General features: G+C 42.4%; 1 protein-coding gene across 5 annotated transcripts in view; it reads left to right on the plus strand.

The window, feature by feature from the left end:
* QKI (QKI, KH domain containing RNA binding) overlaps positions 1–9,122 on the plus strand; it is a 143,707-nt gene extending 134,585 nt beyond the window's left edge. For 3 of the 5 annotated variants that reach the window (XM_037059799.1, XM_037059871.1, XM_037060077.1), the window contains exons 7-8: positions 1,207–1,281; positions 5,131–9,122. In XM_037059799.1, coding sequence (XP_036915694.1) covers positions 1,207–1,281; positions 5,131–5,147 — 92 coding nt within the window. In that variant the 3' untranslated portion in view covers positions 5,148–9,122. Of the gene's footprint in view, positions 1–419; positions 4,588–5,130 lie in introns of those variants that run through there. The other 2 variants (XR_005068507.1, XM_037060219.1) reach the window with 2 other exon arrangements.
* Positions 9,123–12,073: the final 2,951 nt, after the last annotated feature.

Here is a 12,073-nt window from a genome sequence, read left to right on the forward strand (position 1 = left end):
AGCAATGTGGTTTGGGTTGTGTTGGGAAATTTATATTTATAACAATTATTAGACTGACAATTAAAAGCAAAATACACAGATATCTAATTGGCATTCATAAGAGGAATAATAAGGAGTACTAAATGATAAAAGTCCACTATAATCAATTTTATTTCTTGCTTTGCTACCTAAGCAGTAAAAGGTGATATTGATTGACCACCTGGAGAACTGGCAAAATCATTTCAAATTGCTAAGTTATAGTAAATTTGCACACAGATAACATGCATGCTATATATCAAGTCTTACATCATACTGTTTTCAAATAAGCAGTGCCCTTCACAACAGATGCAGACATGTGTGTTGGTGGTAGTGAGGAGATTGATAATAGCATCAAATCTTCATTGGTGACTAATTTTTAATTCCCTTCCTTTTATCTTTAGGTATGGCTTTCCCAACGAAAGGCTAAGAATTCAAGAACGGTCTTAACTGAACCCTCATCAGATCTGAATTTAACAAATGCTTAGTCTCAGCAGCCTCCGAGGGGGAGGAGGGAAGCTTAGCCTAGCAGTCAGTGACTTACTTGCACTTTTTGCACACTGATAGGAAGTAAAAGTATGTTATTAATTTGGTTTAGTCTATAACCTTACAAAGTAATGGTAATTTATAAAGGAGTGTATAGTAGTATACTGACTGCTAAGTGTACTATACTGTTTGCTTTACTAATCACCTAATTCATTGCAGTTCATACTTATTGACTCAAAGTCTAAAACCACAGTCTGTAGGCTTTGCAAATTGCTCAGAAACCTTTTTACGTGATAAACCCTGGAAGTGGTTTGAAGGTTAGCCAGTCACTGTCGGCGCTGAGCACGGCGTGCTTTTCAGCGGTTCTGCTGTGGGAGAAGCCCTTCGGTGAATATGTGACTAGTAAAGCGCAAATGTTGGTTTGGGTCTCAGAGAGTTCATGAAATACTGTGTCTTGGGATTATAAATTAATGGATAAAATAGGTTAAGGCCAAGATGTTTGAAGTAAATGCAATATTAATAGATGCATATATACGCAACAGTATTATGGTTAATTTTGAAACTACTGTGCCTTAACATGTTTCTTAAACTGAAATTTTTGTAGTAAATGAACATTTGAAATCCATTTTTATAAACCTGTTAATGTTTGTTTTTCCCCCTTGTGAATGTTTTCTAACTTTGTCTTGGTGATTGCAATTTAACTAGGTGCGGTGGCTACTAAAGTTCGAAGGCACGATATGCGCGTCCATCCTTACCAAAGGATTGTGACCGCAGACCGAGGTTAGTTTAGTTTTGCAGTCCTTGTCTGTGAGGCGTGCGTTGGGGGGCTGTGTGATTTGCAACACCACACCTGATGGAGAGATACGGGACTGTTTACCTGCACAGCATTTCTTTTCCTTTTTCTAAATTCATTTATAATAATTGACAGATTTAAGGGGTGGGTTTTGGGGGATGCATTTTTGTGTTTTTTGTCCCTCCTTTCATATTTTAACTTATTAAATCCTATTAGTATGTACTATGATTTATTCCTACTAAAACACAAATTAGTCTATTGGGGAGCTATTAATTTTTGTTTTTGCCTCGATTATTCCTCAGTAATAATTTTTGCTAAACGTTTTTTTTTTTTTTATTGTTCTGGAATTTTGGGTTGGTTTTGCAACATGAACTGAGCGGATGGTGCTTTAATGAGAGAAGTAAAGCAATATACGCCTCCTGTGTTCTTTGGAGAAAACTGAAGATTTATTTTCCCATTTTCCTTTTTAATACGACATTCGAGCCACTATACAAACATGAGGGTTATCTGTGCCAAGCACTTGGCTGAAATCAGCAGAGTGAGGGCCGTGAAGGGAACTCCGGTGCGGTTGGGTCTTATTTATAAGTCAGAAAGTCAGTTCCCTTTTATCATATGTTCTTCCAAAATGGATCCTTTGATTTTTGTCATTTGCTGCTAAAACATATTTTCTAAAGGTAAACTATCTTTGGAAGTTCTGTGGTGACACGAATCCAGCTGTCTGAGCATCTTTTTGACTGACCTGTGACTGGAAATAAGTCTTCCTTTTTCTCCTTCTCAGCGTTTGTGATTTGTGTCCTGTATTTCCCTTGGACCCTTGAAGAATTATTTATGTTTATTGAGGAGTGATATTTTCGGTTTATTGACATTGAATTCTTTTTCTGAGTTTGAAATCATAAGATAGGAATCCAAAGCAAGGTAGAAGAGAATTTTTTATAAGCTTTTTTTTTATGGCACATTTATTACCCACCGATTTAGTTGATCTAACTAATACCAGTTTGGAAAGTGATGGATTGAAACCTCAATTCTGCATCTCCTGTGAACTTGTTAAAGAGCCTGTACTTTGCAGTTATCTTGATAAATACTGGACACAGCTGTTGTCCATGTCAGAATGAAATACCTTTCCAAAGATATCGATGATATTTATTTAGCATAATATATAATTAAGCAGCCTTGAAGATTTTTAACTACTGTGTTACTCATAATGACTTAATGAACAAAACGGAGGGACCCCCGAGCTCAGTGAGCACCGTGCGCCTTGTGAGCGTGTCGTGCACACGTGTGCCCAGCACTCTCCTCACACCAGAGCACATCTCACAAAGGAAGGTGTTTTTCACAGGGGAAAGATAGGTGGTGGGGATTTGAAGAATCGGAGTAATTCCATGCATGGTTTGAAGCCTTTCCCCATAGTTACTGTCTAAAATAGTTAGGAGTGTTTGGAAGTGGTTTTTCTCCTGTTAACCTTTCCTTGTATGCCCCTTTTGGAGTTTTCATGATTTTAACACAATCATCATTGGCCTACTCAATACTCCAGTGCCTTGAGATAGTTGAAAATACTAGGGAGATTTTACTGTATTTCAAAATAAGGACACATTCCATGCATGGCTCTTCTGTGGTTATGTGTGTTTTCATTAGTCCTGTCACTGTTTTTATTCGAAATGCAATGTCAGCAAACCGAAACGCTGCTTCCCCTCTGAGTGCCAGAGCCCTCTGTACCCTGCTGCCGCTGTCACTGCCCTCGCTCCTGGGTCCGAGGGAGATGTCGCAGTCCCTCCCCGAAACTATCCTACGATACTACTGTTTTCTCTGTTTTTGAGGGGTTTTTATTATTTTTTAATCTTTTGAGGGGAAGATTAATGTAAGTGTTCATTTGATGCAAGGAAGCCCAGCCCTCGGGCCCGTAACCATGTGCTTGTCGGTGAGCGTTCAGGGCCAACAAACACCTAGCTCTTCGCTAAAAGCAGACCCGCCTCTGCACATTTCAAAACTGGAGTTGAAGCCTGTGAAAGACCAGCTGACTTTTCGGCCGAAGGGAACCGTGCATCGTTTGGCACGGCCGACACGCCTGTGTGTGCTGTGGGGGCCGGGGACTCGGCAGAGGAGGCGTCGCAGGTGTGCGTGGGCACGGCAGTCTGCTTTTTCCGTGGGCTGCACGTGCAGAAACGAGAGTATTTCTGAACAGTGCTTTTACAGATACCATTATTTATACAGCTTGTGCAAGAAGCTTCATACAATTTAATCAAAACGATAGTGCGGAAGCGCCGCGGGACTCTGTCTCTGGAGGCCTGGGGAGCGGCTACGTCCTATGAACCGTCAGTTTCCTCCTCTGACTGCGGAGTAGCCGTTGTGTCTTAAGTAGAATTCCAGTATTTCTAAGAAATTCAGGGACGATTTGGTCACACTAAAGATACAGTATTTTTGTAGTATTTTTAAACTGTTCTAAATGGTAGACTGCAGAAAGCATTTTTGTTCAGTGAGGGCAAACCAGTGGACTACATAGACCGTTTGACTCCGTGAACGGGAGACTACTGGGTTTCGATTCACGGAGCGGCACAGAGTCTACCTTTGCACTGAAGCGTTTCGTATCTCCTCTGCCGTAGTCACAGTGGCCACAGTACAGAAAAGTCTTTCAAACCTCAGAATATCGTAGAAATAATTAAGCTGTTGAATGAGTCTTAAAAATCATACTACTGTTAAGTGGACCAAGTTTGGTGAAGCAGAACGTGACAGTGTTTGATTAAGGAAGGAACAACTCAAGGACATTGGGGACGAGAACTTTTCCACTTGAGAACTACTTTATGTTTTACTGTAATTTTAAAGATTTTTTGTTCTGTTTGTTATTTTGCAAAAGAAAATAGTATTTACAGGTGGCTTCTTTTAAAATATATAAAGCAGGAATGTATATGAAATGTCAGATTTTATTGTATTTGCAGAGAATTAGCTTTGAAGTTGAATAAAGAAAGCCGTAGTTTTAAAATGCCTTATTGGTATCAATTAGAAGTTTCTTCTATTTTTTGATGTACTTAGAGCTTTTGAGTATAGAATTTTAAATGGCAGGATTTTACAGTGTTTACATGCAAGTGCATTTTATAAGTGTTCTATATTGTAAAATAGTATTTCCAACTGGAAAGTGTGGGCCAGCGCACGAAGGGCCTGGCCTTTTCTGGTCCCCACGGCGTTGCCGACACTGCTAGACTGCAGGTTAGTGTCGCTCTGTATCATGAGGCCAAGAGACCCCGTGTTGTTTGTAAATAGAACAATTGAAAAAGCAATAAACATTTATTGAACAAAAGAAACCTTGTTTGGCCCAGAGTTTATGTTGAACCAAGTTGTTCATACAAATTTAAATTTATGTAGATCCATTTCTATATTAATCATCAGTTGTCAATAATCACATCCATCATTAATAGTTGCTTAATGCTTGCATCTGAGAGAGTACTAATGCTCGACGGCGGTCCGGCCCGACACTGCCCCGGCCGCCCGAGTCACGTGCCCCGGCCCTCCTCCTCGTCGTCGTTCTCAGTCTCCTCCATCGGGCTACTAACTGTTAGTCGGTAGTTACATTTTATTTCCATTTTTTCCTGTTAACCAGTTTTTTGTTTTTGTGGGAGAGGGCTCTCCTTCATTCGTTCAAATCATGATATGAAATTGTCATGATTTTTATTGTATTTTGTAGATGGTGTCAATCAGTTTGTCAGAATTACACATGCTTTTTTTTTTTATTAGTTGTGATTAGTTTTTCATGTTGTCATTAAGCCGTCACTAGCTGAAACTAATCTCTTCTCTATCTTTTCTTTTCTTTTTTTTTTTTGTTTTGTTTTTTGTTTCTAACCACCCAGCCGCCACCGGCAACTAACCTATGACCTTCTGACCTCTGAACTCTTCACCCAATGATGACCTGACCATGCCTGCCTGCTGATCAGTTAACTGGTAATCGCCTTTGCTTGCCTGTCGTCAGTGCAGCGAGCTGAGGCACTTGTCCGTTCGTCTTACCATCTAACCAAACAAAAGACAAAGAAATTGTTGTCCTCCAACTCAGCTTTCGTTTTGTTTTGTTTCTCCTGTTTGGGTGAAAATGGTTCTAGAACCTGCACTGAATAGTAGTAAAGCAATAAGGCCCAATTCATGCCACAGCACTGATCATCCTTCCATGTCCCCGCCCTAAGCGAACGGTAAGAAGGCCTCCCCGCAGGAGGGGAGCCGGGGGGCCTTAACCACTCAGTGACAGGCAGTGACTGTGAGAGACTTCCTGGGAGCCCTCCCTTCTCGTGGCGAGTCCAGGCTCTGAATGCACTGTGTGGTGATGCATCATGCATGAACCTTAGGTCAGGGATGTCGTTGGTGAGGGGGTGTCGGAATTTGACGTGCTGTTCAGTCTCTACGGCCCGCCCGGGGCGGCGGCGCAGCCTTCTCCGTGTGGCCTGCCGGCACTGGGCGTGTCAGCAGTGCCAGGAGAGAAAGCTCAGCGAGGAGTTTTGAAAAGTAATGCAAAGAACAAAACTGCAACACTATTAAAAAAACAAATATCTGAGTTACAATTACCAGACCTTTATTTTACAGCTCCTTAAAAATATATGAGAACAAGGTACATGCATTATGTGTCACATTACTGGGCAAACTGTTCAGATATTTTTTTTAAACCTCCCTGTATAGAAAAATCATTAAGGATGTAAAAGCCATGCTTGCCTCTTTGCTGTATACATGTAATGAAATTGTAGATAAAGTGTAGTGCATTGAAACAATGAACAAAAAGTAGATACTTTTACTATACAAGGGTGCTGGTGCAGAAAAAATATATATATTTTTGGAAATGTAGCATTTTATACTTTCAAGTATTATAAAAAAAGAAAAAGAACAAAGAAAAACCCTTTATTTCATTAAATGATTTTTTCTGGTGGTTGTCAAGAAACAAAAGACCAAAAGAGCCTTTTTGTCTTTCTTTTTTATTTTTTAAGTATTGGAATAAGTCTAAAGAAAAGGAAGTGCCTTATTTTTCTTCATGGTCATTTAGTCAAGTGTCTCGTAAGATCAGCTCCTCCCTCCAACTACAAGTAGCGCATGTCACTCAGCTGCCCAGTATGTGAAAGCAGATAGAGGGAGATTAAGGAGTTGATGGTTCGAATTATATATTTTTTGCCACGTTACCTTGATACAAATTTGCCAAATCTGATACTGTGAAACAATTTGATAATTTTTCTAATGCCTGACACGTGTTTTCAAACATTATTCTTTTAAAATCATAATTGATTGTGTTTGATTATTGCAATATTTAATGTTACCCCAAAGGATTCTAAGATAAAAATTATGTGTGATTTGAGCATCAGTTTACAGACAAATTTGAGCTTTGTTTTTACATTCAGAGACGAGGGTGTGTTGAATCCCGCCTTGTTATTTGAAGATTAATACTATATTTAGCTAAACATCTCCACAAAATGGACCGTCTTGATTTTCATTCCGGAAAACAGTGTTCTCTGAACGACCCAAACTTAATCAGACCTCCTTCTCCCTACCAGGTCACTTGGGTAGCCCACCCCCCGCCAGTTCTGATAACGTGAGATGCCCCCACCTTCACACACACACCTTTTTTAACTTTAAAGAGTGTGAAAAATCTAGCACCATTGTGCGTAAAAATACCCGACTACACAGGAGTCTAACTCCCAGTCTCCCCCGAAGTTCAGGCCCTTGTAGTCAAAGTGGCGTGTGCACAGAGCCTGCATCTCCCTGAACACTGGGTGACCATCAGCTGCTTCAGTACCAGACGTGGCAAATTTCAAGGGGCAGTGGGTGCCAGCCGCTCAGCTCGTCCCCTCATACACACCCGCACAGTCAGACGTCAGCAGTGAGCTCAGTCAGCACCTCCGCAGGGACCTCCTCCGTCACCAGGTCTCGCTCCCAAACGTTTTCAGTTGATTTACTATGCAATAGACATGCATCGTTTAGTAGCGCCGGCTCTGGCTCAGCGCCACTGCTGTCTTCCTGTTCGCGCACCGCTGTCCGGTTCATTCACAGCACGCGCTGTGCCATTTTGGTCTTCACTTTGTTTGGTTGATTGAATAAATTTGCGACACTCAAACACTGAGGTGGTAGTAGTTTCAAAACAATTACCAGTATTTGATCCAGTTTCATCTCAACTGTGTTATACCTGGACATTTTAGATGTTTATCAAAGGTCTTTTATGGGGAAGAAGTACATGTATGAAATAGAAGTGTGACACTTAGGAGTAATGTTGGCTCTGAACAAACTTTTGAAAACTTAGTTGAAACAGTTTTGGATCAACTGAAAATAAGCATGACTTTTGAAATCTCTGAATGCCTTGGTTCTCAGTATTATCATTCTTTATTGAATTTACTTCTTATTAAAATATGTAGTTTTTAAGACTTTTTTTGACAGTATTATGTAATTTTTTAGCGTGGGTAGATGGGAGTGTCGCTTGTATGTTACCGTACAGCTGACATGTGTTTTTGTCTGTTATTATCTCAGTAGTTTCATGCTCTGTATGTACCATAACCAACCTATTGCCTATGAGAAACATGTAAGATAATGTATTTACAGCCATTGTTACAAGTTTATAATGTATTTTTCTATCTTGTTTTATATGTATGTTATATAACATTCAAAAAGAATTTTTTTCTTGATTGAGAAAAGGATACAAAATGCAAAATCCACAATTTTGATAACTGAAAATTGCCAATTGTTTTGCAGTACTTTATTATATTGGGTGTCTTGTCTTTCTCGGGCTTTTTAGTTAGCTAATGAATGAATACATTAGATACTTCTGGGTTTTAGTTGGGATTTTACATAGCTTGCATTTTAATTCTTTGGTTCTTTGCTGTTTCTATTAACCCATGGCATTATTTTAATAAATGTTATAATACCAACCTACTAACTCCGGACTATGTCTGTTTATTAACCTTTACGTGTTTAATTAAAACAAAGGAAGACAAAAGAGTGTAAAGTCTTGAGTTACTGGACTAACCCCGAGGAACGTGACCACAGATAACACGGCGTGACTCGTTTGTGTGTTGTCTGTCAGCTGACAGCCCCCACCCCCCTGCGGCAGTGGCTTTTGTTGACTGTGTTACTTCGAGGGGGGAGGTGCCTGTAGAGGGGGACAAGGTAGCTTTGGTGTGAGGGGTCTCCTGGTCTTGCCACCTGCCCTTCAGCCTCTGCAGTACTAATTCCTTTCTTATTTTTCCTTCTCCAAAATAATCCCTGTCTGCTCACAGCATTAAGAGTAAAGAGGTTCCCTGTAATGATGTACCCCAAGAAACCAGTTTGATTCTTTGTTGAACCACTTCTTAATTTCTGTAAGTTAGGTAGTGTTACTGGTTACCTTGCACAGCAAAGAGTCTGCTGGCGTTTTGTCATTTTAAATGGACACTTTTCCTTTATGAACTGTTGACCTGTCTTAGCCAGCTGCTCCGGTTGGGGGCACTCGGCACAGGTCAAGGCAGAGTGTCTCTGATTCTCAGGACAGTGCGGAGGAAGCCGTGGACTGTGAGGGCCGCCCGCAGCCCTCAGCCCGCCACAGGCGGCCGTGGTCAGGTCTCAGGTGCTCTTCCTCCGGCACCTCCTCCAAAGTGCAGCCGCAGTGCGGCCCTGAGGCGAGGGCGCGCGAGGGCTGACAGTCCCTGTCGTTGGGTTCTGCGTGCAAGTCGGCCGGAGGCTCAGGAAATACAGTCCTGCCTCTCAGCGGCGTCTAGGTAAAGCAGCCTCTGCATGGGGGTTCTCTGGCTTAACTCCGGAAGTGCACTTCTAATTCACAGGAATTGTTGATTTCTATTTATTATCTGCAAAACAGATCTGGACAATAAAAAATTCTTAAGGTGAATTTTTACATTCATAACTAGTGACTTATTTTTGTAAATTGCATTTTATTTAAGTTCTAAATTCTGGGGCTGAAATGAGTCGCATGTTATAGAAGACATAACCAATATGCTTTGAACTAATCAGAATGTCAAAGTATTCTCACTTCTGTATTTATTTATTCCCATAATATGTACATATATGTGTAATATGTAGGATAGTGATGAGAACTGATTCTGTCATAACAGAGGGTCATTTGGATTGAATGAGTGGGCGGTTTCTCCCCAGGGGTGGGGGGCGTGGCCCGTGGTGTAGCGCTCTGCTGCCTGCCGAAGTTCTCGTTGCCGTATGGCCTGCCTGTTATTCTGCAGGAGTTTGAAGATGTCTCTGAAGCTGCTAATATACAAGTCATCAGGTGCCACATCACCTAAGCTGGTGAATTTCTGTGCAGTTGACTCATCTCCCATGTGAGAGTCCTTGATGGACAGTCACGCCACATTGTCATCTGTAGCATGGGGGAGGTGGGACGAGGCTGCTTTTCAGGGGCAAGGACAGCATCGCCCATTTCACTGCTGCCCAGGCGCAAAGCCACTGAGCTCTCAGAAGGAAAACATGCTAGTCAGTTTATCATTTTTTACTATTTATAAAACAATTGAATAAAACAACTGAAACCTAAAGCCTTCAGTCAAGACTTTGGTGAAATGAATAGACTCAGGAGCTAAGCATGTTTTTTCTTACGCAACATATCAGGACGAATGTAGCAGACAGTAGACACTCATACGCACCCGGTGGGGCGGTGTGTGTGCACACACACGGGGGGAGGTGAGGCTTCCTAAGTGGGTGAGAACACGAAGGTCTGCGGTTTCCGGTGGGCCAAGAGTGGACAGTGGGTGTGGGTGAAGATGCTCACCTACTAAATCGAGAAACTCCTTGCCAGCGAAGCTCGCCGCTTCTTACGGGGCAGCAGCTTTGTCCAGGCCACTTGGCGGGCTGGGCGGGCTGCTTGTTCGGGATGTCTGTCTGATTCCTTGACAACAGTTACAGTATTGACGGCAAGTGTTTTTTAGTGAAATGAGACATATTGATAAATTATTTAATAGCAAAAATTTCTCAGAAAACTTTCGATTTTACAAACTTTCTAAGTAGTTCAAAAGGTAATTTTTCAACATCCCAGATCCCTCAATATCTTTATTCAAAATGGAAAGGTAATTGATTTTATATATAACACTCATGGTACACACACGTAATTTTACCTGTGGTTTCTTGAATATAAAACCTAAATTGAAACACCTTTGTTGTGAATACCTGGTGCTCAATGTTGAATCAAACTGGTTCGCCTCAGCCTAGTTCTCGCCTGGCTGAGTGTCTGCTGCACTAATCACTGGGGCTGGGACAGGCGGAGGGGGAGGAGGAACGGTTCCCGGTGGCCGCGGGTGGCGAGTGCAGCCGACAGCATCGCTGACCCCGCATCGCTTGCAGTTTCAACTTTGCTGCCCTTTCTTAGCAAAAGACACTGAGTTGTGAAGAGGAGCTCAGCTCCTGGGGTAAAAAATTTGCCTTTTTGAAAATGCTGTTACTGAAGTTTCGAATACCAAATGCATCTCTGATGGTGTGTGTTGTAGGGGTGTACATAAAACATGTAGTGTTGTACTTGTGGAAACTGTACATACAGAGAGAAGTTGAAACGGGGTCTTCCCAGCAGCACGTGGGTGGAGAACCAAGACTGTACACAGACGAGCACAATAAACCAACTGGAAAATGCTTGTGCCTCCTCAGCCGCTTGAGCGGGATGCTGCCTGGGTCCTGCCCCCAAAGCTCACATGTAAATAAAGAATGCACATGGTCAATTTCTAATTTTTACTGATGCTTTTACTACTTAAGAGAAAAGATGAGAATCTGACATTCTGGCGCTCTCACGTCACGTACCTGGAAGGTGATCGTAATGTTTTCCCCTTCACGGCAATAAAGAGGAAATCCGTTAACAGACTTGCACAGTGTCCTCAGTTGGGTAGGCATCCAAAAACGTTGTCACTTCTTTCTTTTTTAAAAAAAGGTTTATTTGTAGAGGGAAAGGGAGGGAGAAGGAGAGGGAGGGACATACCAATGTGTGGTTGCCTTTCACACACGCCCTACTGGGGATCAAACCAGCGACCCTTTGGTTCGCTGGCCAGCGCCCAATTCACTGAGCCACACCAGCCAGGGCAAAGATGTAATTTCTGATTGGGAAACCCAGGTATCATTTGTGTGGTGTTTTGAGATGTAACAAAGAAGAAAGGAATGCCGAGCAGAACTTGGTCTCTGCTATGTGCGAAGGTCTACTGTCATCCATTCCTTCAAAAAAGAATTGGTTCCAAAAAAAAATCCTGAAACCGTTTTGCGAAGATTTCGGGCTGAGGTCTATGTGCGGTGCCCCCATGCACCCTGACAGCCCGAGTTCTCGCGTGCAGTCTCGCCGCCCTTTTCTCCTTTCTGATCACTCACTGGGATCTTGTTTGCCTTGGCAGTGCCCTCTCACACACTTGTGAGAGCGCAAGATACAGTCAAGCAGCCCTTTGCCTGGTACCTTACACATCAAAACAGCCAGAAAGCGGAGGCACGCGTTCTCGTGGTGCCCCTCAGGAACTCCAGTGTGGTGTCTTCAAGTTGAGTGCCGCCTGGGCGGTTTTGTGCCCACCTCCCTGGTGCCCGTAGGCACCTGGCCATGCCTCTCCTGACCTGGGGTGGGACTTTTAACTTAAGACACCTAAATGCTACTCACAGGGCATAGTGTAAAACCGGGTGTTCCTCCTGAAGACTCAGATGAATGTGGTCTCTAAATGAAAACTGCCAGCCAGTCAGGATGTGGTAAATTATGGTCAGGGCAGGGTGTGTGAAGGCGGGTAACGGGAAGCTCATTCTTCGTAGCCCCTAAATTCAGAGATGTTCTGCTTCCAGTCAGCACTGAGCAGAGCGAATTGCAAGGATGCATGGGCACAG

The sequence above is a fragment of the Sturnira hondurensis genome, unplaced genomic scaffold (assembly GCF_014824575.4).
Source record: "Sturnira hondurensis isolate 20B ecotype Veracruz unplaced genomic scaffold, ASM1482457v3 Scaffold0000167, whole genome shotgun sequence".
Classification (NCBI taxonomy): Eukaryota; Metazoa; Chordata; class Mammalia; order Chiroptera; family Phyllostomidae; genus Sturnira; species Sturnira hondurensis.